This window comes from Sylvia atricapilla, chromosome 26 (genome assembly GCF_009819655.1).
Source record: "Sylvia atricapilla isolate bSylAtr1 chromosome 26, bSylAtr1.pri, whole genome shotgun sequence".
Classification (NCBI taxonomy): Eukaryota; Metazoa; Chordata; class Aves; order Passeriformes; family Sylviidae; genus Sylvia; species Sylvia atricapilla.
Genome location: NC_089165.1, coordinates 2,565,520 through 2,593,339, shown reverse-complemented (window position 1 = coordinate 2,593,339; position 27,820 = coordinate 2,565,520). Strand labels below are relative to the sequence as shown.

The 27,820-nt window shown below is 44.0% G+C and overlaps 1 protein-coding gene across 1 annotated transcript in view; it reads right to left on the bottom strand.

The window, feature by feature from the left end:
- The window catches only part of CPAMD8 (C3 and PZP like alpha-2-macroglobulin domain containing 8), a 58,463-nt gene extending 31,415 nt beyond the window's left edge, over window positions 1-27,048 (bottom strand). The window contains exons 1-26 of the mRNA XM_066336400.1: window positions 26,902-27,048; window positions 24,643-24,794; window positions 23,373-23,395; window positions 22,284-22,449; window positions 22,110-22,162; window positions 21,615-21,632; window positions 20,611-20,665; window positions 20,361-20,474; window positions 19,955-20,039; window positions 19,583-19,691; window positions 18,696-18,923; window positions 18,391-18,561; window positions 17,900-18,028; window positions 15,549-15,738; window positions 14,072-14,244; window positions 13,846-13,995; window positions 13,582-13,743; window positions 10,840-10,982; window positions 9,813-9,875; window positions 6,257-6,488; window positions 4,927-5,080; window positions 4,230-4,372; window positions 3,731-3,782; window positions 2,762-3,060; window positions 1,578-1,803; window positions 774-950 (exon numbers count right to left, since the gene is read on the bottom strand). Of these exons, the coding sequence (XP_066192497.1) occupies window positions 774-950; window positions 1,578-1,803; window positions 2,762-3,060; window positions 3,731-3,782; window positions 4,230-4,372; window positions 4,927-5,080; window positions 6,257-6,488; window positions 9,813-9,875; window positions 10,840-10,982; window positions 13,582-13,743; window positions 13,846-13,995; window positions 14,072-14,244; window positions 15,549-15,738; window positions 17,900-18,028; window positions 18,391-18,561; window positions 18,696-18,923; window positions 19,583-19,691; window positions 19,955-20,039; window positions 20,361-20,474; window positions 20,611-20,665; window positions 21,615-21,632; window positions 22,110-22,162; window positions 22,284-22,449; window positions 23,373-23,395; window positions 24,643-24,794; window positions 26,902-26,990 (3,556 nt within the window). The 5' untranslated portion in view covers window positions 26,991-27,048. The remainder of the gene's footprint in view (window positions 1-773; window positions 951-1,577; window positions 1,804-2,761; window positions 3,061-3,730; window positions 3,783-4,229; window positions 4,373-4,926; window positions 5,081-6,256; window positions 6,489-9,812; window positions 9,876-10,839; window positions 10,983-13,581; window positions 13,744-13,845; window positions 13,996-14,071; window positions 14,245-15,548; window positions 15,739-17,899; window positions 18,029-18,390; window positions 18,562-18,695; window positions 18,924-19,582; window positions 19,692-19,954; window positions 20,040-20,360; window positions 20,475-20,610; window positions 20,666-21,614; window positions 21,633-22,109; window positions 22,163-22,283; window positions 22,450-23,372; window positions 23,396-24,642; window positions 24,795-26,901) is intronic.
- Window positions 27,049-27,820: the final 772 nt, after the last annotated feature.

Here is a 27,820-nt window from a genome sequence, read left to right as displayed (position 1 = left end):
ATGACTATTGTCTGACTCATACACAAGAGAGCTTTGTCCCTTTGGGTCACTCTTGGTTTTAATGATCTCTGAATTCTTACTTGTCCTGAGAATTGTACTTAGTTATAAAACTATTTTGCATGTGGCTCTCCCCAAAACAAATGCTGAGGAAAACAGTGGAAAAAAACCCCCAAAAAACAAAACAAATCCCCCAAAAAAACAAACCAACCCCAACCTAAACCAAACCAACCAACCAACAAAAAAAGGTTTTTTTGAGCTTCTTGGTAAAGTAGGACAGGACACGGAAAGGACAGATAGCCTAGAGCCATGTAATGAAGACTTTTAACTACTTTGGATACTAAATTTTGATTTTTGGTATACTGTTATTAAGAGAATACTGTTTAAAAAAATCCAGAAAAAGGGCCATAACTCTAGTGGCTTAAGGCTTGAAAAGACAATTTATGAATAAGGCAAAACCCTCTAAATATACAGATTTTTTACTAGATTTCGTTTTCCTTTACTTTTGAAAATGTTTAAACATAGAAATCAGCTAAGGAAAAAAGATAAAGACAAATTAATGAACATCTGAACTAGGAATTACTGAAGGCAAACACAGGTTACACATCAAGGGAAAACATTTTGCCATCAAAATCTCACATACTATGAGATTATCGTGCAAGAAATTATGAATCCTCATCACTTGGGCTATTCTTGATTAGAAAAGGTGATATGTTAAGTAAAACTATTCATTCAAAGCCTTTTCTCCATCTGTAAATTTAATTGAAATGAGTTACCTTGAACAAGGTAATCAGTAGCTTCCACCTCCACCTCGTGACTGAGCTGCTTGGTTTTCTGCAGGTATTTCAGGACAAAGACATTGGGGGCAAAATGGATCATGTTCTGCTCCCCACAGCCAAAGGGCAACCTCAGCAGATTGTCCAGGTTGTTCAGAGTAGGACCCATCACATCTCCTGTTGAGAAAGAGGGGAAATGTTCAGGATCTGGCAAATTAAGGTTTCCTTTTGTGTTTTATGATTAACCCCCACCTCACTGCACTAATATCTCCTGGCTGCCCCAGACTCAGCTTAAATAAACTGTGACTTCAATAATTGGAATAAAACTTAAATAATTGGGAAGTCCTTCAGAGGTTAAGTCTTAGCCTGTTGGAGCCCTGGAAGCTGAGAATTTTAGGCTCTTTGAGATTGAGAATTTCAATCTCTTGTTGGATTAAAAAAATTCCACATTTCAGCTTTTCATTATCCATGACTTCCCAGTTTAGACCAGTTTAGAACACGGCACAATTTATGATGAGGATGACAATGAAATAAACACCATGAACTGTCACAGACAGAGCCCCTGCAAAGCCCCTCACATGGCATCAACTTCAAGCCACTGTCAACCCAAAAAAGCTTCAAACAAGTGACAAGGAAATCCCAAGGAATAATCTGTCCCAGAATTAAGCAGTAATAAACCTTTTTAAGTGCCTGTGACTATCTTATCTGGTGTGCATTACTCAAGTACTGGTCAGAAGTAACAGCTGGAGCATCTGTTCACATTTGATAAGGGGTACCTAAGTGATACCTCCTGATAATTGATACCTATTATTGAAGCCGTAGCTCTTTCTGATCCTGGAATTATGTTGTGGGGAACTCCAAGAGTAAATGCTTCATTGTGATTTTCATCAGTCTCTTCTTTTCTCCAAATTTTAAACTCTCCCATTGACCCCCAGCCTGTGGAAAAGCCAATGTACTTCACCTCAAGCTGTTTGGGGACTGTCCACTCCACAATAATAGATTCGTTTAGCACCCGAGTACCGTGGCCAACCTGAAAGGGACAAGACAGCATGTATCAGGATATTGAGAGGGATGGCACCACTGAGATGCTCTTTAAATCTTGATTTATTGCTCTGAGCTTCTACAGTCTCATGGAGGAGTGAGAACATCTTCACAGCACAGGCCAGAAGTCCGTGGTCAGTGGTCAGAAGACCACTAGTTACAAGGTGTATTAAAGGTTTATTAGCCAATAAACTACTGCCACAAAGACTGTTTCTACTTTCACTGCAATAGCTAATTAAATTAACAATTAGACACGTTTCACAGGTGTTGCAGCAATGCAATGTGCCTTCTTAACCAATCATCCAATGACACACAAACCTACTTGCTACACCTTAAAACTTTTTACTCTTTCTATAACTACTTCTATATCCAAACTTTGAAACGTTAAGACTTTCCACTGTTTAGCTTAATATATTTCTATCTACACTACAAACCTACATTCTTGCTTATGGTCTTTAAATCTGGAAGCCTTTCCCAAGGTCTCAGGTTGAGCCCTGTGCTCATTTCTGAGTTTGAGCCTGCGCTCTCAAGGTTTTGAGAGTTTTCTGTGCCTGGATTTCCCACAACCATGGAGTTCCAAGAGCCCTCACATGTGCAGTGACTCTGCCACCTGTGCAGGACACCTCCCAGCTCAGATGTGCACTGCAGATGCAACAATGCCTCTTCTCTTTCCCACCCACAAAGCAATCCAAGGAAGTTCAGTGAGAATTCCACAGGCTTGGCCCTCCAGGTTTCATCACTAAAAACGTTGAGGAGTGAGGTGCTGAGAACATAACGGTGGCAGAAGCAGATTTGTTCTGATCACAACAGCCTGAGCAGGGCTTCAGAGAGAAAAGGCACCAGAGAATGAAACTCCCACCTTCTACAGCAAGGGAAAACTGCTCTGTATGTGCCCAAACTCTGTTTAAAAAGACACTTCCAGACCATTACACAGAAGAATCCAGTACCTGGATAACTCCATTTTTCCAGCTGATCCAGAAGCTGCGGAACTCATCCCAGGAGAGGATGCCAGGTGTGTCCCTGCTGGCCACTGGCTCTCCCATTTTGCTGATGGAAATCCAGGTTTTGGTGTTTTGCTGTCCCCCGATGACGATCTCTGTCATCTCTGCCATGTCATGGGGGCCAGAGGACAGGGCCAGGTGAGCATCATTGTGAGCCTTCACAGCAATGTCAAAGTGGCTCATCTGGGCTGGTTTCTGCATGTACTGGTACTCATACTTGTTAGGTGTGGAAATGTGTATTTTCTCTAGTCAGAAAAACAAGGGAATGTTGTAAGAATTAGAGCTCATCTGACCGATACCAAAAATAACCCCTGGCTGATAAGTGAAATTCAAACAGGCCTTTCCTAAGTACATGGGTTTTTTTTCCAGCTTCCTTTAAAGTATTAAATACACATGGTTGTTTCTTCTCATCTTTTATTTTTACCCCCTTCAAGGCAGAAAATCCTTCAAACTGTTCAGCTGAATTTCTTCTGAACCCATCAAGTGATTTTGCAGTTCTAATCTAGTGGTCAAAAGCATCTCTGTTTAGCTACTGGAGCCAACTCTGAGCTCTCCAAATCTCTGGCAGAAAGGAGAGACTGATTCCAGAACTGAATCTTAAAACACCAGCTGAAAATAAAATACAGTCCCAGTTACTGTCCACAGTGCTGAATACCTAAACTGTTCCATAAAGTAAAGGAATTTAATGGCCATTTCCAGAAATCACTTGAGCAGTTAGAGCAAATTCATAATTAGCCAGCCAGGTAAGAAAGACTCTTTATTTACAAGTTCTTCCTACACACCATAAGTCATCAATCACAGAGAAATGGAAATAAAGATTTTTTTAAATTTTTTTTTTTAATGAGATGAAGCCAAATGCTTCTTTTTAAAACTGATTCAAACAAACTGAATATCTCATTCAAATCATGAACTTACCATTTGGGCAGAAGAACACACTGTAGGTGTATTCTCTGGACAGTCCCTCTGGCTGTAGAAAGACAGAAATCCATGCATAAACCACAGAGCTTGAATGGGCAGGAACAGATTCCAGTTTTACTTGGAAAACACAGAAATTATTTTTGCTGCTGTGCAGTGGTTTATATCCTTTATAAAAAAGTGATGGCACTGTGTTCTGTTAGCTAGAGCAGGGCTAACCACTGCCAGAGAACCTTCCATTTTATCACAGTTCTTAGATTAATAAAACAAGCTTATTCCATCACATTTCCATTGCTATTTCTCCTGAACTGTGTTGAAGATTCACCAGAGGAGCTCCAATGAGCTCTCTCTGTGCAAGTCCCACTAAAGCTGATTATTTCCAATCTCCCTAACACACCATAAATCATCTTGAGGATCTTTATACACCTATTCCTCTTTGATTTCACAATTTGCCCAAGCATTTTCCTCCCTGAATTATCATAAATTCGTCTTTTCTCACCTCAATAATGACACTGCTGCGAACATAATCCACTCCCACAGGGGTCCTTTTGTCCAGGTAAGAGTCCTCTGAGTGTTTGCCATTCTTCAGGGTCTGCATCCCCTCCTGGCAGCAGTTGGTCCCACCATAGGCAAAAGCTTTTGCTGAGAAACAGAAGGGAAAAGTGGCAGAGATTTTGAGATAGGAAGGTCTTTAGAAGTTAAAGAGATCCAAACTAATTAAAAGCAGCTGATTAACAGCACATCGAGTGCTGTAATTACAACTCTCTCATATTCCTTTGAGTGATCACATCTAAAACCAGGCAATATTTGAACAATCACAGGACAACAGAGAAACTCTTTCCTAGTTTTGGGTGTTGCAGAGTATTTACTGGGATTATTTGCACAGAATTTGTTGTTATTCTCTTATTAAAAAATTTCCACTGATCTCTTCAGGGAAATGTAACCTTGCATGAGCAAATACAATCACAACAGGAAAACTGATGACCAGAGAATGTGTTCTGATGTTTGTTTGTACAATCTGTGCACCACAGGAAGGGAATTTGCTCCTACAACAAACGAGGTTGAAAAACCAAGCTGGCAGCAAGTGGAATGAATGAACTGGGGTGAGAGGGAAATGAGCATTTTCTCCTGAGAGAGTAAGAAGAAGAAACACTTTTAAAAGCCCTTTGAGCACCAAGAAGCTGAGTTCTGTGTACCAGTGATGTTGCTCAGGCCCAGCTCACTGAAGGACAGGACGATGGAGGTGGGCTTGGCTTCCCCAGGGGCCACACATTTCTTCCTGGTCAGGTGGTGCTTCCCAGGGTGCCCAACAAACTTGATGCCTTTTGGGACAGAAATCTTCACGTGGACCTGTGAAAGTTTTGGAAATGTCATTTATTGGAAATACCAGCTGCAAAGCCAAGCTGATCTATGTAAATGATGTGAAACCCCCAGAATTCTCCATAAAATCCTAAAAGAATGCAGATTATTCATTCTTCAAAGTTCCTAGCAATTGATCTGACTGAGTGCAGTACTTTCAGCTGAGCAATCCTACAAGTATTTCTGGGAGATGCTACTGGAGCTGGGCAGATGGAGTGTGAGAAGAAAACATCAAGGGAGATGGAATTCCTCAGGAAAAAGTAATTCCTTCAAAATGAACTATTTTTGTCAGCTTTTTGATTATGAAGGAAATTCCTCTTTGTGGTTCAGCACGAGATTCCAAATTGTCTTCCCTGCCTTTCTCATCATTTGCCTTTCTTAAGTTCTGCAAGACACCTCAGCCCACTGCACGTGCTACAGACTAAAACCAAATAAAGCAGCAACATTTATTTGAGTGGAAAAAAAGCAGTATTTATCTTCTCAAAGCATCTCTGCTGAGTTTACTCCTCTGCTAGCCTGACACCTTATCTACTGTGCCTGGCAGGTCACCCACCAGCCGTGGTGATAACCCAGAGGAGAGCCAGGAGTGAGGACTGAGCTGTTGGAACCCTGGGCACTGAGACTTTAAGATTTTCTGTGCTGACAGGCACTGACCCCCAAGCAAACACTGCATTTGACCTGAGGCCTTGGAAAAGGCTCCCAAAATTGAGTGACAGCACTGGGATTGTGGGTGTGGAGCTTGAATAGAAGTGTGTGATATCACAGGGTGGAAACTTAGAGTTTAAGGTTTTAGAATATAGTAATAGATATAAAGCAAGGTGGAGGTTTTAGGGTGGAGGCTGAGTCCTTCTTTTTCACCTTCTCCTTCATGGGTCTGGGAGGGATTTTGTAATTGGATAGAAGAATCCACGTTACAGAGCACGGGTGGTTGGTTATTAGGTTAAAAGTAAAAATAATCTAGGTGTCATTTCATAACCAGACAGTTTAGAGAAAGAGACGTAGAGAAAGAGATGGGGGCATTTTTTACTTTTTTAGATGAAACTCACACCTTGTAAGAGTGTAACGTAGATAAGAATAAATAAACCTCTGAGCCCAAGCAGCACACGCCGCCTCTCGAGCATTTCATCCCGACTGTGGCAGGAGAAGAGGACAAAAAACAACCCTCACCTCTGCACACAGGGCCAGGTAATTGTAGACAGTGAGGGGGATCTTGGTCTGCTCGCCCCGGATGACGTGGTAGGGCAGTGTGAAGTCGATGAAGAAAGGTTTGAAGGTCTTCAGCTCGGTCTGAGTGGCAATGCCCAGCCCCTTCTCCTCAGACACAGCCACAGCCTCTGTGATCCACGTGGTGATGGAGTCGGGCACCTCCACCTGCAGCTGGGCTTCCCCTGAGCTGTTACTGTCCAGGGAACACAGGATAAATGGGCTCGATCACGTTAATTAAATGATCCTTAATGATGTCCCCAAGCGTTCTGGGGAATTCCCTCCAGATCCAGATTTATAAGATGGCATCTTCTGCTTTGAACTGTACAAAAGGCTGTGTTTTTACCATATATATTTATATGTATTATATTTTTATATATATATAAAAAATATAATAGATAACTATAATATAATCTATAAATATATATGGTGCTTTTAAAAGCACCATATATATTTATAGATTATATTATAGTTATCTATTATATATTTTTACCATACATATTTTCATATTATATTATATTTCTATATTCAATATATAGAAATATAGATACATTTATAGTATGTATTTATATATTATATTAATATATTATATATATATTTATATATACATTTTACCTTCTAATTAAAAATATATTATATTTAAATATTTACATATAAATATATATATTTTACTCTATATATCTGATGCATTCTCCATCGGTTTTGGGACCTGCCAATATTTATAAGCATCAGAAAAAAACAAACAGTTACTTCTGCAAAGCACAAATTCTTCCAGGGTTAAAAACTTCATTTGCAGCTTTATTTCCAAGTCACTTTTCTTAGAGGTAAATGTCTGCACTGAGTAAAAAAAAAAAATCTAAACAAAACTCTGAAACAAACCCCCAAATCTAAAAAGAAAGACAAGAAATAATCCCAGACTGAAGTCCTGGATAAAATCAACAAAAGTTGATTTAATAGCTAGCGAAATAAAAGTGTTTTTTGTGGGAACTCATTGTCCCTGTGTCCATTGCCACACTGCAGACTCTGCTTGAGCACAAGGACAAATGAGAAACTTTCTAAACATCCAGTTCAGCAACTGCTTGTTTTGATTCAGAAACCAAAATTTTGGTTTGCTCGGTTTTGGAATGACTGACTTAGAAAATTTCCAAAACTATCATTTTCTTTCGATGAGGACTGAATTACTAATTACTAAAAATCAAATCTCTGAGTATTTAGCTTTCCTGTGCATAGCATGACAGGATATCATAAACCTGGTATCCTCTTCCATGCTTTATAATAACAGAAATTCAGTTTTGCTCTTCAGACTTTGCTGTTTCCCTCCTGCAAAGCAGCTTTGGCCCTGCCTGGAACAGAAAACATTTCCTCTAACACAAGAACAAAAGCTATTTCATGGCTCAGCTGGCAGGATGATTGGGGCAGTTGTGAGTACACCCTAAGGTTGTTTTTTCTGAACTTCTTATTTATTCCCCAGAGCTTGACACACTTGCTGCCAGCTCTGCAGGCTTTGGGGGGCATGGAAAATGAGAAAGGAAGATCTTCAGAAGGAGTTCTGCAAGTGTCCAGCACAACAGGCTCTCCTCATCTGCAGAGGTGCCTGATGCACACCCAATATATATCTTTATATTTCAGATAAAGTTTGTTCATACTTGGGGCACCAGCAGATTGAGGTCTGGGGGGAAATGTTCTTGCAGGAGATGACAGAGAAAGAAGAGCTCTGTGAAATTTGAAAAGCAATCAGTAGAGGATCAATGTAGAACTGACAGATTCAGCTTGAAGCAAGCGAAGACTTCAGGACCAGAGGAAATGTTGCAAAGATTGAAGTGGTAACAAAGGAAAACAACAAGAGGAGGAAAAATAATAAAAAATTAAAAACAAAAAATAAAAGCAAAGCACCTTTGCTTTGCTCCTCTAAGTGAATTCTCAGTGAGCCTGAAGCTGTTGTTCCTGTCAGGGGCCAGGAAACTCATCAGGGCCTCATCTCTGTGTTTGTATTCCAAAGGGAAAGGATTAAAACAATAAAAAGTGAAGAGCACTGAGCTTTTTGGAAGTTCAGTCAGACCCCAAGCACTGGCTGCTGAATGTGGTTCCCCCAGCTCAAACTCCAGAGGGGAAACCTTGGGAAATGCACTTATATCATAAAAACATGGGATGGTTTGGGCTGGAAATGGACCTCAGAGCCCATCCAGTGCCACTCCCTGCCATGGCAGGGAGACCTCCCACTGTCCCAGGCTGCTCCAAGCCCTGTCCAGCCTGGCCTTGGGCACAGCCAGGGATCCAGGGGCAGCCACAGCTGCTCTGGGCACCCTGTGCCAGGGCTTCAACCCCCTCAGAGAAAGATTCCATCCCAATACCCAAATCTAAACCTCCTTAAAGTCTGAAGTTAGTTGAACTCCTGTTCAGCAGCGTGGTTCTGCAGCACTGAGGTGCTCCCCCCACTGCAGCTGTGCAGCTGATCCCTGCACTGATGCTCAGCCCTGAGGACCAGGCTGAGGGTGTCCTGGCTCCAGCCCTGGCAGGATTCCAGCCTGTTTAACCGGACAATTTGTTGCAGCTGATGTTCTTTCCACTGGGATTTCAGCCCATAACCAGCATTAACATTATTTTCACACATGAGGGCACTTACTCTTCTGGGCACGGGGCCAAAGTACACACTCATTTCCAGCCATTAGACCCTCCAGCCAGGCTCCAGGAATTTTTAGAATTGGTTTGGGAAGTTGACATTGGGCTTTTGTTTCTTTTATTTTTTTTTTCTTCCTAAAGGATTGTATATTATATATTATAAATGGTAGAAGGAAAAAAAAATTCTCCCTGTTCAAGAGACTGGAAATTAAGGAATGCTCCAACTCAGTTGTTTCTAATGAAATGAAGTGGACAAAATGCAATCTGCAACTTTTTATTCCACACTCTCCCACTTATAATTAACTGCCCCAGCTTGCTGAGGCCCAAATGGGCACTTCTGGAATTCTTTGTGTATTTCTACAAAGCATATTTCATGCTCAATTGAACAGATTTGAATACACTGGCTCCAAGTTCCTGTCAAATTTAATTTACAATTATTTATTGAGAATGAAGTTTACTTGCAAACCTGGAGAAGCCTTTTAATAATTGCTTCAAATTATCCTAGATGTGCTGTTGAGGGACAGATTAGTTATCTCTTTAGTAATTTTTAATTTTTTTTAGTTCCAATGTATACCCAGAGGAAACCAGGATTTATGAGGCAGCAGATTGAGGTCTGGAGGAGATATTCTTACAGGAGATGACAGAGAAAGAAGAGGCCTGTGAAATTTGGAAAGCAATCAATAGAGGATCAATGTAGACACAACTGACAGGAAGACTTCAGGACCAGAGGAAATGTTGCAAAGATTGAAGTGGTAATGAAGGAAAACAACAAGAGGGGGGAAAGTAATAATAAAAAAAATGAAAAATCAGAAAATGCCAGTGTAACTCACTAGTTTTTAAAGAGCTTTGTTTTCTGTAGCTGAAGGGAACACAACCCTCTGGATATAATTACTGTCAATACCTGACATTGAGGCAGTGCCAAATCCACGTCTCAGGGAAGAATGTTCTTTTCCTCTTCTCTGCTCTGCTAGAACAAGAAATAAATCCTTGCAAACTGATTCTCTTCATCCGATATTTTCAGCAGTCACTGATAAATCAGAGTTATCACCTGACTCTGGCTCACATGACCAAAACTCTGGCTCATTAAGTGCAGACTCATTAAGGAGTGAATGAGTGATCACTCCTAACACAAATGACACAGCCTTTTGAAACAATCCCTTTGTGTGCACACATACTCTGCAGACAGAAACAAGAACCTAAGAAAATAGTACAAGTAAGATAACCTTTGAAACTAGCAGAGATAATGTAATCTAAAAGAAAATCGGTTTAAGTTCCAAATTATTTCAGTGAATGGAATCCTGGTGAACAAATACAACACTAGGCTCCCAACAGCAGTTACTACAGTCACTACATCCTTCTCCATCCCTTCTCTTTGAATGATCTTGATTTTTAATACTTTAATAATGTAAATCAGCTTTTCTGTACTTGTTATGCTTCATTATCAATTTGTTAACTAATCCCAGAAGTTCTCTGTCAATAGAGGCTTCCAGGAAGCTCAGGATGCAGAGGGAAGGCCCATCCTCAGGTGCAGCATCACTTGTAATACTTCACAACCTTTCCTTCCTGCAGACCCTCATTCTGTTGATTTTCACCACCAGCTGAATGGCCCAAACCCTCAGCAATGAGTGACTCTGCAAAAACAGCTGGAGCTCGCAGATATTCCAAGAAATTCATAGCAAATTGCAAAGAAATAACCTTCAAAAGGATAATTTAGGATTCTTTGCATATATCATTTTTCCAGAATTAAATTAAATTTAACAAAGCAATGTCAGTTAAAATTCTTTTACATCTACCAAGCCTTTGGAAAGATTTCCCCATCACTGCCTTGTCTACACCTGGGGACATGGAGGTGGAAAACAGCTGAGAATAGTGAAAAAAGAACCAGCCAGGAGTATCCCAGACAACAGATATTAAACTCCAAACGTTACCTTGGTGCTATTTTGGAATGCATGGTGGCCACCAAGGTGCCAGTGTGTGGCTGGAAGGCTGGGACAGCCTCATCTGTGTACATCCCTCCATTCTGCCTGTGGTTCAGGCTGACTATGTCAGTCATCACCACCAAGCCAGTTTCCTAGACAATGAAAAATCAACACCACAAAACAAAAAACAGTGAGGAAAAAAAGGAAGAAATAAAAGAATTAAGGAAAAAGAATGAAATGTACACTAATGCTCTTTTTTAATAGAATCCCTCAATCTGATTTCAACATTTACAGGGGAAATCTCAATTGAATCTTGAGGATTTTTTTAAGGCTTTGTATGAAAATGACTGTTAATATGAAGGTGCATAGGCAGAGGCTTTATGAGAAAGCTCTTGTCTGCTTGGAAAATGCATTTAAATCGGTATCTAACATTCCTGGGCAAGTGTGACAGGTAAAAAAAAAATAATTACATGTATTTTTCGCCTAGAATAAAATGTGTAAAAATATTTTTTACCCCTCCTAAAAGCTTCCAATGTGCTCTAGTGCAGCTCTCATCAGACATCACCAGCTCTGCCCTGCCAGGGATGCCAAGCAAAATGAGAAGAGTCCACACAGGGAAAGCACAGAGCTCCTGAGGAAGCTGCCAGCTCTGTCCCCTAAATGCTCTTATTCATGAGACAGCAGCTCCCAGCACCACTGCAGAATGAGTTTTGTCCTCTGCACTTACCCCCAGTTCTTGCACACCAAGTGTGCTGCCCCTGCATTCACACCAGCTCCCCAAAATGAACCTTTTCCCAAGGGTGTGCAGCTCTCAGCAAGGACAGAAAAAGCTGCACCAGAGCAAAAAACCCCCTCAGACCCCAGGGGAAGAAGCAGCAGTGGCTCCTGCAGCAGCAGGCAAAAATGAGGATTTGGAGTTTGTAATGAAGAGATCAAGGCATTGGGGGAATGTGAAAGCCTCTAGGGTTTAAGGCAACATAATAAACCAATTTAGCTAAAATCAGAGGAAGGACAGAGAATGAAGAGATGGGGGATCTGCAGGAAGGAAGATCATCATTATCATCAGTTATGTGGATTAAAATGGGTAAGGAATCAAAGATCAGAGCTGTGACACTGGTTCTCCAGGCCAGTCTGCATTTCAGAGGAGCAAGTAGGAGAAGGTGATGCAAAGAATATCAGACATTTACAGCTCAGCCTTTCACATGGCATCTCCTTGTCTCAGGGAACAGAGGATACACCCTGCAGCCGACTGGGAGGCAAAGGAGGGATGTGAGCAGAGCCTGAAAGGGTGGATGGAGTCCACTCTACAGCTGCAGGAACTAAGGAAGAGGCAAACAAGCAGAACTTCTCAAATAAATGAGGGAACACCCATTTTAAACAAAAGCAAAGCAAAAAGCGCATGGAATAGCAGCTTGTCTCAAGAGCTACAAATCACTGTTTTTCAGCTTAAAAGGCTGCACTGTTTGTATGCAAAGCAATGAAGAACTGAATTAGTGCAGGAGCACGTGTTAAAAACCCAACTTGTTCTAAATGCTCAACTTGCAGCTTGATTCAAATGCACAGCACAGATCAAAGGAAATCAGATTTTAACAATCTGGCCAGGTTTAACTATGGAAACACACCAAATAACTATAAATATAAAGCATTTAAGTAGTAACCTGATCAAAGATACAAAGGTCTTTCATGCAGATGGCAAGAGAAGCTGGGAGAACCAGGGCAGGAGAAAACTGAAATGATTTCTAAAGGACAGTCCAAAAGGCTACAAGGAAAGAGTCACATTCCACCTCCCTTTGCTCTTGGAGCAGCTGCAGAAGAGACCTGCAAGCTCACCCGTGCCTGGAGGAATCTGCTGGTCCCTGTCTGATTCTCCAGAGCATCAGCACGAATTCCTTCACCCAGCAGGATAACTGGCCCTCCCAAGATTGGCCCAAATCAAACCACGTTTCTCAAATATCTTTGCTAGAACAGTGTACTCTGTTCCCAAAAATTACTTTTCATCCTGTCTGGAGTTGCAATGCAAGCTGTAGCCAAAAGTATGTAATCTGTAGATATTTGTTGAAACCAGTTGGGAAGGTGTTTTTTTAATCTCTTCCAGGACCCATCCTCCCCCAGGGGTATCTGCTGTTCATGGGCCATCCAGGCTCACTGCAGGGCTGAGATAATTCCATCATCCCACTGGGAGATGCTCCACCCAGGGGGAGGAGCCCAGCATTCCCCCCTGGATCACCCCTGGGATTCAGAACCCCAGCACAGTGTTTGCTCTGGATTCCCAGAGGGAGACCAGACCCATCTCAGCACCACTGGACCCATCTACAGGATCATCTCTGCTGCAACAGAACCACATCTGTCACTGCAGGAGGACTTCATTGGACTGCTACCAGCACCCTGACCAACAGGGGGTCAGGCTGTATTCTGACTCTGTCAGTGTTTTCTTTCTTTTGTTTCTTTACTTTTTTTTGTACTGCTACATTTTTAATATTCCTAGTAAGGAGCTGTTATTCCTATTCCCATACCTTTGCCTGAAAGCCCCTTAATTTCAAAATTATAATAACTTGAAGGAAGGGGGTTTACATTCTCCATTCCAAGCAGGGCTCTGGCTTTCCCTGGTAGTCACCTGTCTTCCTCAACCAAGACACTGCCCACCCTGGAGAAACAGGGGAAAACCCCTGTCTTATGGAGCTGAAAATCCCCCTGCAGACATGAAAGCACAAAAGAGACCCTGCAGGGAGGAGGGAGGCTGGTTATTCCTACTGTAAAGGCGAAGCGAGCGTCCTTGGTGATGTCCCAGTGCCAGGGGAACACAGAAGATCTCCGGCGCCGGCGTGACGACATGCCAGGCCACCAGAAGTGCCCTTCCTCCTTTGGGGCTCCAAAGGCATCAGACACATCATACTCTGCGAGCTCCTGGAACACCTGCAGGGAAAGGGCACAGGCTGCTGTCCTTGGCTGCTTCCTGCAGGTGGCTGAGGGTCACAGGAGTGAGAGAAGGACACCAGTCCTTGAAGCTCCCTCTACCTGGCTGGCTGTCAGCTGGAAGCCTGTCTTGAGCAGGTAGACACTCTTGTCCACCGTGGCAATGCAGACACAGCTCCCTTTGGCAGCTCTGACCTTGATGTTCACAAGGTCCCCAGGCCTGGTCTCGTTGGTTGAGAGTGCCACGGCAACCTGGGAAGGGAAATCCTGTTAAATCCCATAATTATCCCCAAAGACTAACGAGACAGCAGCCCTTGCTCTCCACTACCTGGTTCTCAAAGGAGGAGTTGACAGAGAACTGCAGGCTGTCAGTGACCCCTTCTCCGTTCTCCCTGACGTAGTACACGAGGAGCCGACCCAGGGGAGCCATGGAGTGAACCACCGAGAACCTCAGGAAGGTCACACACACCTCAACCTCTGCTGCAGGTGTGCTGGGAGGGGCTGAAACAGGAATTGGGGAGAAAAACAGCTTTATTTATCCCAGTCACTACCTTCCTGCCCCCTCCTAATGCTGACAGGCACAGAACTCTCTATTCAGGACTTGCATTCTTCCCTTGCGCCTGTTGCACATCTTCTTAAGATCAGAATCTTTTCCCTTTTCCTCCTCTTTGTAAAGCGTAATTAGCACTCATAATTTAGTGAGCATCATGGAGAGGGTGGTCAGGGAAGCACTACTCCAGCCATGAAATCAAGAAAACACACAGTGAAGTTACCAAGCCGTTGAAAATAAACAGAAAACCTTATCTATTGCTGGAGAATGCTGATGAGAGAAAAGGAATCAATTTGGAAAAGGATTATATAGTTTATAGAGCACAGAATCACTGGAGCTCTTAAATAGAATCACAGAATGGTTTAGGTTGAAGGGACCTTTAAAGTCCCCTAGTTCCAGCCCCCTGCTGTGGACAGGGATGACTTTCACCAGACCAGGCTGCCCAGAGTCCCACACAACCTGGCCTTGAACCCTGCCAATGACAGAGCAGCCACAAAGCCTCTGAGCAAACTATAAATGCAGCAGCTCAGAACAAACCTTCAGTGCAGAAAATCATCAAAAATCCTAAATTATTGATTGCCAGAAGCTTGGTGGGTACATGGAGGAGGGTTCCTGTTACTCTTTCCCCAACTCCCAAAGTGGTTTTCAGGACAGCCAGACTTGTCCTTTAGCAGCTGTTACATCCATCTTTCCAATCCCACAACTCTTTACCCCCCTGCTCCCCCAAATCCACCAGATTTGTGTCTGTTTATACTCCTTGTATAAACCAGGAGTCCACATTTCATTTCCCTTCCCCCTGTGGGCTGAGTTCTTTTACCAGTCTATTTAATTTTCTCTTTCCATCTAACATCCTCTCGTCTTCTTGAGTTTAAGCTCAACCAATTTAACCGACTGCTCCAGCCGTGCCCCGCACTTCCCTGCCACTCCAAGCAAATATTCCTTTTCTCAGTCGAGAAAGACTGCAGAAAGATCAAAGAAAACTTTCCAAGAGTTACCCCTCTTCGAGAATTTCTTTACAGGACTAAAGGATTTCACTGGTTTTACCTTTTTATTTCCATAATTCATAAAGAATTCATAATAATTAATAGAATAATTTATTGTCATTAGGGTTTTTTACAGGACTGAGAGCTTTCACTATTTTTCTTGCACAAAATTATCTATATCTTTAAAGGAACACCACATTAACAAAAAAGTTGTGGAAAGCTTGGGGGTTTTGCTGAAAATGGGAGCGAGTTGCACTTCTGGTGCTGGCTACCTGTTCCTGGGAAGTGTGTGAGGTCAATGCTCTTCTCAAAGGGTGTGGTGGCTCTTTTGCTCCTCTGCTGGGTGACATTGCTGGGCTGCAGCCCCGACAGCACAATGTTCCCTCGTGATGCCACCTCAAAGTGCAGAGTGAAGTTACAAGGACACGTGGACTTCACTGCAATCCAGGCCTCCTCTCCCACCTGCAGGCAGGGACAGAAAAGCCAAAGATCTGCTCTGTTATGAGTTTTTGGGTGATAAAGCACAGAAACCTGCTTTTGTTCGGGGCCACAGGAGGTGTGAGCCCTCTCCTAACAAATGGATGCATTGAAAAGTGTATTATTACGTTAGCACTGTTCTCAGGGAGTTTCTCCACAGTTAAAAAGGGGCCTGTGTTCAGCTCTCCCCTCTCTGCAAATCTACAGGAGAATGAGCTGGGGGTTGTATGCATTAATGAAACAATAAAGGAATCTCTGGAATCCTGAAAGTTAAGCCTTTTGGCACAGAGCAGCTGTCAGAATTGGTTGAATTTTAGACACCCCTTCAGTAGCCCAGCCCAAAAAAGGAAAGAGTTGGGTTGGGGGTGGGAAGAGATATGTGTTTGATAGTCTTTGCAGTTTAATTGTGATTACATTCATGTGGCAAATACCAACTCAAACATAACCATGAAACGACTGGGAAGAGATCCAAAGGAAAATGTTTTCAAATTACACAAAGTCTTGGTAACAATTGTGAGTTGGGCACTCAGAGAGGTGTCAAACACATAAATAAATGAGAAGAAAGCTTCTTTTTTAGTCTGGGTAGCTCATATGATGCCTGCAATAGGCTCCAGAGCAGCACACCTGGGCACTGAAACTCTGCACCCAGAGGGGCTCCCCAAGTACTGAACACCCCAAAGACAAAATCCCCCAAACCCCAACAGAACAGACATCGGTCATGGGATTAGCACTGGTTATGTCTGAGTAATGATCACTCTGTGGAGCAGAGACTTCCCTAGGAACACAAACTCCTTCCTTCTGGGGTCTGAGGAGTGGTTGACACTTGTGTTCAGCAGGATTTCTTCAGCATCTTCCCCTCTTCACCCTCCCACCATTCAAAGCAGAGCAGTTCCCAAATAAAACCATTCAGTCTTGACAGAAAATCCCAAAGAAATGTTTTGAAAAACCTCTCTTTTTTCAGCTCCAGGTGTTCTCCCTGCAGAATGCACACATGGCACAAACCAAAAGGGCAGAACTGGAACACAAGGAGCTGCTGATGGTTAAATACAGTGAGAATGCCACAGAGTCCAAGAGGTGCCTCGTGACAGCAAATATTTGAAGTATTAAGAATTCCCCAGTGTAAATGATGAAACAATTCATTAAAAAATGAATGCAGCTAATTGGAACACCCAGTAAGAGCTGGCAATGCATGGAAACAGTTCCCACATCAGCTGCTCATCCAGCTCCAAGCTTTCCCACAGAAGAATTAGTTCTAATCAGGTTATAATAAGAACAATGTGTTCAGATTAGCAGTGTATAATCCCCTTTCCATACCTCAGGAAACTTTAAAGAGATTAATTAGCCATTAAACTTCCATGAAATGCAATGATTAAAAAAACGCTCCTATGTGGATACAAAGAGTCTGAAACCAACCTGAGGGACCTGCTGATAACAAATCTCAGGGTGTTTACTGCCAAAAGAATAACCACTTTTTTCCCCACTGAGCAATATGTAGACCTTCAGAATATTTTCTTGGGTAAGAAGAAACCCTGAACAACTCTCAGAAAATGCTGTACAACAGGAATTATGGTTAAATCAGGTCTTTTCTCTAGGAGAGAAATCACAAGAACTTTTACAGGGCAGGATTACATGTTTAGAGAGGCTCCTGCAAAACCTACCAAAGAAGACAAGGTTCATGTTCATAGTTCAATAACTGGAAGATGGAACAGATCCAGCTGAGATTTAAACTGGAAGCTCCAGTGAGACTACACAGCCTTAATTTTGATCTTTAGTAATTAACCACTCCCACTAACATCACTCCCAATCATTTTCAGCAAACAATCTGTGTCTGAGCGTTACTGGAGGCACACAGAACACAATTCAAACGTGAAGAATTGGAAATGTTTTCCATGCCTACACCCACCCCTCTCTGAACAGAAAGGGTTGGAAATGAGCTGCTGCACCAAGGGAGTTTTGCTCAGCACCTTGTGTAGGCCACATTCAACAATTATTTGGTAGTTCAAGTGCAGCTCCTTCATCCTTTGTGGTGGCAAAAGTAATAGTTCAGGATCTCAGAATCAGGAATGTCCAGAAATATTTAATTAGAGCACAGTACTTTAAGCCAAGCAGTGCAGTGGTTCCCATGATGGAACATGAACCAACGTACCTGGAAAGGTTTATCTGGTGCCTGGAGCTGGATGTGACACTTGCTGGGTGAGTACCAGCTGCTGATGGACAAGTAGTTGGGCAGATACTGATCCCCAGAGGGTTTCCCATCAATTGCTGTCACTTTGGTCTTGAAAAAAAAACAAGTTACATCTGAATGTTATGCATAGAAAGCTCATTTTGTTCTTTCTTAATCTCTACTCTCTTCTCCCATTTTATACCTTCCACCTTTCATCTTTTGACATCTTTACTCCCCAATTATTGGACCCCTACTACCATGTTAAAGTGTATTTGGAGAAGCATCTTTTCATGCTGGTTATCAACATCAGTCCTCTTGGCAGCAAGAGACAAGCCAGTGCTTGCTGTGTTGCAATCCAGAAGCTGAAGCTAAAAGGCACTGATTTCCTGTTTGTAGCACTGATTTATCAAGTGCAGGTTTGACAAGATTAGTTACATTAAAGCCTGCTAATCCTATAAGGAGCTTTTACCCACCTCCAGCCAGACATATTGGGCAGCTGTGGGGATGGAGGGGATTTCAAACTCCACCAGGCCATTCCTTGAGACCAGTTCACTTGTATAAACATTGTCCTTTGGTGTGAGCTCAGCTTTAATTCGGATGGTGACTCTGTCAGCTGGACTTCCATCAGGGTAAGTGACTTCTACCTGCACAGTGGGGCATTTATAGAACAATTTGCTCTAAATTATCAGCAATTCCAGTCAAGGACAGGTGGGGAAAATCACTGGGATCAAGTCAGTACAACTTGAAATCAGCCACGTGGCTCTACTTTTAATCTCACCTTGCCTTTGTAAGGCAGCCCAGGTTTGAACTGTTTCCTGGTGTCCTTGGAGTACTTGATATCGATCAGCTGCTTCTGGACAGGTGTGGAGTCATCAAAGGTCACCTGCTTGCTGCCATCAGAGCTGATCACTGTGGCCCAGATGCTGACAGTGCCTCGGAAGTGCTCAGGGACATCTGCTGGCATCATGTCTTTGACACACACATCAAACACAGCCGAGCCATCAATCTGGGATGTGGCAGGGGACACAAAGGGAACAGGCATTTCACACCCAGACAGGGCCCAGGAGCCAAATCTAAAGCACAGGCAGCTGATGGGAGTTTGCAGCAGCGTTTTGGAAGCATTAGGACTGGAGGGAATTAACTGGTGAAGCAAGGAAGGAAGAAAGTGAGTTTCATTTTCCTCCCTTACCCATAGTCTGGACTAACTCTGTCACCTCAGTCTCCTGCTCTCCTCAGCCCCATATGCTCTTAAAACAGATTATGCCAATAGATTCTCATCCCAGAATATCCTGAGTGGGAAGAGACCCTCAGGGACCATCAGTGCAGCCCCTGTCCCTGCCCAGACACCCAACAATTCCACCCTGTGCATCCCTGAGAGCGTTCCCCAAACCCTCCTGGAGCTCTGGCACCTTTGGGGCTGGGACCATTCCCTGGGGAGCCTGGGCAGTGCCCCAGCACCCTCAGGGGGAAGAACCACTTCCTAATATCTAAAATCATAAACATACCATGCAAAATTAAGCAATATTTTTATTATGCTGGCCCCAGTTACAATATTAACTCCTTTATTTTCTGATCTCCCATCAGCAACAAAACAGAGCTGTGAGATAAATGTTAAAGAAGACAGATCTGGCATTTTATTGCATGTGAGTCCATGGTCTCCCTCACCTGGGTGGTTTTGAGGACAGGGTGTCCCACTTCATGTCTGTAGTACCCAACACCATTTATAGTCATATTGACAATTAACTTCCCTGTCACTGGTTTTCCAAATGTATATCTGAAAGGCAAAGAAGATGATTAATAACTTCCACCTGATTTCTGTTCTGGTTATATGAAGACAATTACCTGCACATCTAGAAAACAGCACCACAGGAAGTTTTCCAGATTGTTGTTTTTACCATGTTTTTGAAGGCTCTTATATCAGAAAGCTTCTGATGACGATTAGAAATCATCTGAAATGTCTGCAGCAGGTGAGATCCAAGCTCCAGTGACTGCACTGCAATCCCCAGCAGCAGAACCTGGTTTGGGACATGTTCCTACCTGGCGTGGACTGTTCCTTGCTCACACAGTGAAAGGTCACGGATGTAGCGAGGGGGGTCAATCAGCAACTCAAACTTTGGCAACACTGCAGTGAAAAGAAACAGAGCAGAATCTTTTCAAGCTGATGTCATTGCCCAGGTTATAGCAGAAGCCCCCACAGCTCTGATTTATCAGGGTAACATCCAGTAGAGGGTCAATCACCAACAGCAGCAAACCAAAACCACCTTGCCAAGGTGACCTTAGCAAAGCTCCCAGTTAGCAGTGTCTGCACCCCTGAAATACATGGCGCTCTGCAGGATTTTTCCTCATGGCATTTTAAATGCACTATTTCAGGTGTTTCATCTCAAGTGAAAGCATTTCACAGCGTCCTGTTCTTCCAAATGCCCCTGGGTCAGGGTCAACTCACCGTATTTCTGCACCTCGAAGGATTTGTTGTAAGTGTGCCCCTGCATCTCAGCAAAGATGAGCCATTCCCCAAACACTGGCTGATCAGACAGGGGAAAAGTCATGTTGACAATGCCTGCAGAAGGAAACAGCACTCTGTGAACTCTGTCACTCTCCAGCCCTTGCCAGCCTTACTGAGCTCGACTCAGTGGACGCAGAAGCAAAGGCAAATCACAGTACACAGAGAAAAAAAGAGAGAATCTGGAACTCACCACAGCAGAATGGCTTCAAGTTATTCCATTCAATCATTCGAGACCCCCGAGGATCCTGCAGAGTGGTTTAGGGAGGAGAAATGAAAATGAGTATCACTCCAACATTTAACTCACTTTGCAGCAAAGAACTTCCTTTTGTAACAAACACACCTCACAAAGGGCTCAAATGTAACCAACACCTGTCAAAAATGTCCCAAAATTACCTCATCAGGTAATTTGCTTTCTGGAATTAATTAAGAGCTCTGCTCCTGTGAGCAATGCACACAGGTAAATGCTGTCAAGCAGCAGAGCTCTCCCCTGTCTTAAGGCACCAGTTCTGGATGGGATGAGCTGATCTCTGAAGACACTTTATTCCTAAAGAGAGCTTGAACAACCAGTAAGACAAATTTTAGCTGACAAACTAAGATGAAATGAATCCTGCTGGTTTGGCCAGCATTAGATCTTCAACAAGAATGAATCCTTCTCCTTTCTGACAGGCAAACAAGCGGTTAAAAAAAAAAGAAAAAAAAAAGAAAGAAAAAAAAAAGAAAAAAAAAGAAGACTAAACACAGAAGGAACCTCTCATTCACCTCGTAAGGAAGAAGACAGGAGAACCATTTCCTTTCCATGAATTTCTCCTGCCCACTGTCTCTGTCTGGGTGCAGAGATGAGGGTGGCCCTGCTCTGTCAGCCCAGCACATGAAGGATGGGAGTGGGTGGGGGTTGAAAAGAAGGGAGAGGGGCTGTCACAGGTATAAATCCCAGTGAACCAAACCTATTCTTCTCAGGCTGAAAAATGGGAATGGATTCTTGAAACTGAAGTAGAAAACAAGGATATTTGCTGGTGATAGCAAAAAAAGGCCAAGGCACAGAGATCAGATAAAGATACAGTGACAGAGAATTGCATAGACGGGGTGGGAGGAATGGCCACAATGGACAGGAAAAGCACAAATTTGTTCCTTCAAAGGCTACACAAACCTGTTACCTCTACAGGACAAGTGCTAGGTGGGCACACAGATACTCACCACCACATAAGCTTCAATCTGGAAGAAAAAAGAAAAAGAAAAGGCTTTGTGAAACAACTTTTCTGCTTTTTGTGATGAAGTGTTGAGTCAAAGTAAGCAAGGTGTGAGACCTAAAGTGACAGAGTTTGAACAGCTCTTCTTCGCTAAGAAGTAGCCTGAGAAACACACATTTAATTCAGACATCTAACTGGAAAAGTGATAATTTACATATCTGTGGGCTACCTAAATAAGGTGCAAGTCTCTGGAAAATTCTTGTCTCTGCTCTGGCAGAGCTGCTTTCCTATTTGCCAGCACTCCAAAATTTTGTATTCTCCTCCAATAGGAATATGACCAAGTGAAAAAAGCTAAATCACAAATTAAACAAGCTATCACAAGCTATGCCTAAGTAGGTAAAAAATCCAGTTCTGTTTCTGCATAAGTGCACATTTGAATAGAATGCAGGCTACCAAGTATTCCATCATATTGCACAGTGTGAAAGAAAACAGTTCTCTTTACCCTGTCATTGACTGGCCTCAGGTCAGAAGTCACCATGAAGAGGTTTATCAACACTGAAAAAGGAAAAGAAAGAATTTATGAGTCACCAGAGCTGAGACCGAACAGAAGAGCTCATCCTAAAACTACCCAGGAAAGCAGCCCTAGAATCTGACAAACTGTCCAAGGTGACTTTACCTTTCTGCTTGGGTTTGTAGACAGGTTTGTCAGTCTGGATGAACACTGAGGAGCCCTTGCTGTCGATGGTGACTGTGGTGTAGTTGTGGAAGATGTACCCTTCCTCTGCCAGGTGCCTGTTGCCCCAAACCTTCAGGTGTGCTTGTCCACGAAGCCCTGAAGGCACCTAAAAAACCCACCAGGAGGTGAGAAACACACAGAAAAGCCTTTGAGCTTTTGAGGAATGGAATTGACACTGAAGTGAGCAAGAAGAGCTACCTGCTGCGTTTTGGTGGAAACCTCTGTTAGTAGTGAAAAGAATATTGAGGGCATACTAGATTTTCTACAGTATATAAAGTTCAAAGGAGGTAAATTCATGCTGAAAACATGGCAGGAAATTCTCTTCTGCCCTTTTATCACTCAAGCAAAGTGATGGTTGATCCATGATCTACATCTGCAGCTTCCAGTACAGAAGGTGTGTTACGTGGGGAAATCAACCCCCAGCTCTGCAAACAGAGGGGAAAAACCCCAACAACCAACACAAAAAAGCCCACAAAACAAAAAGTGCATGCATGTACATGTTCAGCAAGTAGCTCAGAGAAATAAATATTTTTAAATTACTTCAGATTAAAAGGGACAAAGTAAAAAGTCTGATACCATTCAAGATGCAGATCACAATTTAATATTTTGTTCCACCATCCCCCTTCAATATCCCAAATATGACAAGCCCCAGTTCAGTCCCAAGTTAAGAAACCCAACACTTTTAAGGGCTTGTTCTTCTAGTCCAGCACCATTTTGCCATCATTTGAAGTCATATTTCCCCACACAGAATTCTGCATTGCCATTCTTGTAAAATAACCCCAACACAGAAATTTACATGGAGCCATGAGCCACTGATTTTCTTTAGTGCTGTAAGGGCCTGGCAGGTGAGCTGTGATGGGTTGAGTTTGTTGTTTTCACTGTCCACTTTCCCTCTGGTGAAGGCTGTGACTTTCTCAGTGTGTGTCCCAGAATGTGACCTTTATTTGTGTCAGAGAGCAATGCTTGATGTGGCTGAGAGAAAGTCCCTTATATGTCCACTGAAAACATCTTAAAATAATTGACACTCACCTTCAGCTTAATTGTTCCTTTATCTAAAATATGAGAGAGAGAGAGAGAGAGAGAAAACAAGAGTTATTCTCAAGGTAAGGCACTAAGGTTTTAGATATTTGCAGTGGAGTGAAGGAAGATCCCACACCACAGAGCTGCTCTCTGCAGTATCCCTTTATTATGACTTCACCTGAAGTGATTTTCCTGCACTGTGTAAAACAGTCTGCGAGGTAAATCAGACCCAGTAGAGTTCTCCAAAACAAACCTGGTCCACATTCATTTACAACTTTTGCCCAATGTAAACTGCAAAGTGCTCTGTGCTTGGAGAGCCCCCCAAGGCTGGGGCTCCAGCACAGGGCAGCCTGTGCCTACAGAAGTGTTTTGCTGTAAAAAAAGGACCTGGCCTCTTTTGGGACTTCAACAATTCTCAAAACCAACACTCATGGGATCTGTTTGGGTTGCTGGATACAGCCACACCTAGGAGTTCTCTTGAGCATTTGCTGTCCACATGTGTCAATATCACTCCCTTTGAATTGCTTTGCAGTTGTCAGCCACTTTCAAAGACATCAAGGGGAGGACACAACCAGGGACAATCTGTTCCAAGAAATGGAATGGCTTTCATAAAACTCCCAGGTTTAACATACAAAAGGGTTAAAACATGAGGGTTAAAGAGCCTGATTGCCTTGACTAGACTACAGCTTCCACCACTACTGACAGTGGTACAACAGGGCTAATGGACTTCACTTTCACCAGTGCAAATTCACTCAGTGTTAAGTTGGATATTATCAAATCCCATTGATTTTGCTCACAGGACAGAGGTATCTGGCTTGGATTTTAAAGACTTATCCAACTACACAAACATTACCACCTCTCTCAGCAACACCCAGTACTGAAGATGGGGATATTGTGTTGCCAGCACTCATTTTGGAGAGAAGAAATTCATAATAATGTAGATTTTAAATTTTTCTTTCAAATAAACTTATTTCTCATATAGCCCCCCCACTGATAAATATTCACACATCAAAAAAAAGTACAACCACTATAAAACTCCAGAGTATCAGTTATATTGGGTGTCTATATGTCTTGGTATTCCAAAGTCATCAGCCTTTCGTGTTTGAGATCACACACAACAAAAGCACATTGACACAATCAACTGAGAAGGTGCAGCAGCAGCAAATCAATTTGTTTGATTCCATGATCACCTAAAGCAATTCTTCAGGAGATATCAGCGTGCTTCCACAGCACCTCAACTCCTAAATGAGTTCTCAAGTCCAGAACTCCAGGAGCTCACCCAGGACTGTTCCATGGCTCCGTGACACCGTCTCCCCTTTGACCACCAGCTGGATCTGCACTGTGGTCTCCTTGACAGAGTTGAAGATGGTCACACTTATGGCTTCCTCCACCCCAGAGCGGAAAACAGAAGGTGCTGCAATCAGATAACCCCTGAGGAGCACAATTGGAAGTGGTCAGTCAAGACACAGCCACAGGAGTGTTACCTTCTTTTGTGAGACACTCTTTGTGCAGCAAAAGGGAACCAACAAGTACTCTGTGATGTATTTGCCCCTGCAGGGTCACATTTGTTGTCACCAGCAGTCTAAGCCTGTATCTAATAAATATAAATGAACAGAGCCTACATGGCTACAAATGGCTTAAAAATCCTTAGGATTCAAACAAAACCAGTAATACATCAATATTTATTGCATCTATAATAAAAATTACATTCATTTATCTGTTATGTATAAAAAACTAAACGTACAACCAGCTAATCATAGAAGAGCTGAAGTTCATGAAGGAATAAGGAGGTACCTGAACCTTTCATAGAGCTTTGTTGCCAACGCTTTCTTTGAAATAATTTAGATATTTCTTACTAAATCATATGGCTCCATTTTCATAGTTCAGCTTCACTAGAAGTTAAGGGACTCGGAACAAATTTTTGGAGCTTTCTAAATGTCAGACTCAACCCATTTAACACACCTGAACTCACAGTTGATACAGAAGAAGCCCAGAAACTGCAACTACAAAACTGGGCTTGAATGCCCAGCTCTACAACCACATTCTTGTTCAAACAATTAGATCCTGCAAGTTTACAAAAGGCATTATTATAGGAGGCACACAGAGAGCTTTAAAGCCACCCAAAACGACCTCCCATAGATGCTGCAATGCGAGAGTTTCTGAATGGAATCTGCACCACTCCTCTGTGAATGGCACCGTGCCATGAACTTGTCAGCTAAAAGCATTGCAGGCTCTGAGCTCTTTGATGCACTGGGCTGGAAGCAACACATTTATATTCTCTTCATGACACACCTTTCTGGGGTTTTTTCCCTACCCCAAAGGATTTTTTTAACACGAGGCAATTCCTCAGATGCTTTTTCAAGCCAAATTTCTCAGCCCATGCCATTCTGCAGTCCCATGAGGCGGGTTGCTTTAGCTCATGATTAATTATCACTTTGGGATGAGGATGATGGTGTTTTACAGCCCCCAAGTAATCTTTTATCAAATTCCAAGCCCATGTTTCTCTCTCAGCAGGCCTCATTGCCATGGAGATCCCATTACCCCCAAAGGAAGTTCAGAACTCTGTGGCATTCGAGTTAAATTGCACGGGCTACTTGCAGATTCAAAACCTTATGGCTGCCAGGTTCAAAAATTCATCAGAATGGTAATAAATAATAATAAAAAGTTACTCCTGAGCCTGCAAATCCTGGGTAAGAGAGATAGCTGGTTTAGCTGCAGAGGGAGAGGAGTACCAGCTGCATTCAGGATGAAATGATCAGATTTAAACTGTCATAAGCCCTGCCATATGCGAAGCACATGTACTCACATTGTTCTGAATTGCTAAAACTCCTTCTGAAGTATCAGTCCCTTGATACAACTATTTAAATCACTTAATAAGTGGCATTTGAAAACTAAATATTTGACTTGGCAATCGAAGAGTTAACCTGACAGGGACTGGACAGATCTTTTAAGCACATTTAACCATCAGCTCCGTCAGGTTACACCAAAACTTGGCAGGACGTGAAATATTTTCTGTTAAGCAAGTGAGAATAAGTTCTCCACGGCACTCCGTTAATGCAGCTATTCACGATGCTGACGGGCTATAATAAGCCAGGGATAAAGAACAAAGCAAACCTTAATGTCAAAATTAACCTCAACATACGGGAGAAAAGCTGCAGATTCAATTTCTAAAACTCAGAGAACTTTCGCCGCACTTTCTCCCCGGCTGATCTTCCCTAGGAAAAAAGAATTCTTCACACGCTGCTCAGGAGCGCCCAACGCCACCTTCAACCACCCCCAGCACGGCGGCAGCCGGATTCCTCAAATAATTGCCGGCAGATAAAAGCTCCGGGCCGCTCTGCGGAGCAGCTGGAGCAGGTAGGGCTCTGGAGCTTTTCTCCTCTGTGCCTCTCTCCCCGCGCTCCGCTCTCGGGCACCGCCGGCGACAACTCGCGCTCCGTCCGCGACCCCTCCGGGCGCTCCGCGGGCTTTGTTCCGCGGCCAGCGCAGCCCCCGGGCTTCTCCCCCGGGATGCTGCCGCGGGCTCCCCGGTACTTACTGGCGCTGGCGGGGCTGGGCAGCGCTCAGGCTGCAGAGGGCGAGCAGCAGCAGCAGCGGCCGGGCGCGGCGGGGCTCGCAGCCGGCCATGGTGCCGGGGAGCCCGGGCCACGGCGCTGTGCGCGGGCAGCAGGAGCCTTTTGTTCCCGGCGAGCGCAGCCCGAGGCTCCGCCGCCCCGCGCCCGGGCTCGGCTCCCCGGTGCCTCTGGCCGCCGCCCCCGCCGCGTCCCCGCCCCCGGGCCGCCCCCTCCTGGCCCCGGTGCCCGCTCGGCTCCGGCCGCGGCTCTTTGTCTGCGGCTCCCCGCCCGCTCCTGACAGCGCGCACCGCGGGCGGATGAGGGGCGGGCGCCGCGGCCCCAGGTGCGCTGAGCCCGGCCCCGGCCGCTCCTCACCTCCGCCCGCCCGCCTCCGCTCGCCTCGCCCGGGAGCGCTGCCCGAGCTCCTCGCCTCGCTCCTGGGCTCCACGGATGGGAGAGTCGCGAAAGGCAAGGTCCCATGGAACAGGACCGGCAGCCCCGGCACGGTCCGGTCCCGGTAACTGAGCCTCTGTGCGCTCGGGGACTCCACCGACCGCTGCCCGGGAGCTGCTTCCCAGCCCCAAATCCAGTACCAGCACTGATGCTCCTCCATCCTCCTCGCTCCCTAGGCCCTAATCTGTCCCTCTCCATCCCTCTGTCCCGCGGTTCCAAGGGCTTGGGACAGGAGAGGGAGCTCGCACTGCACCAGCCTGAGGAAGAGCTGCAGCCCAAGAGTGGAGCTCACACAAACCGGGCAAAGCAAACCCAAGGCGGCAGCAGAGCCGAGGTGACAGCACAAATGCCATCTCCCACTGCACAGAGATATCAAGGAATGATTCCTCTGATCCCTGCTGGAGGCACACCGGGATCCCAGATGTGCTTCAGAGGGGAATTCTTGCCCCA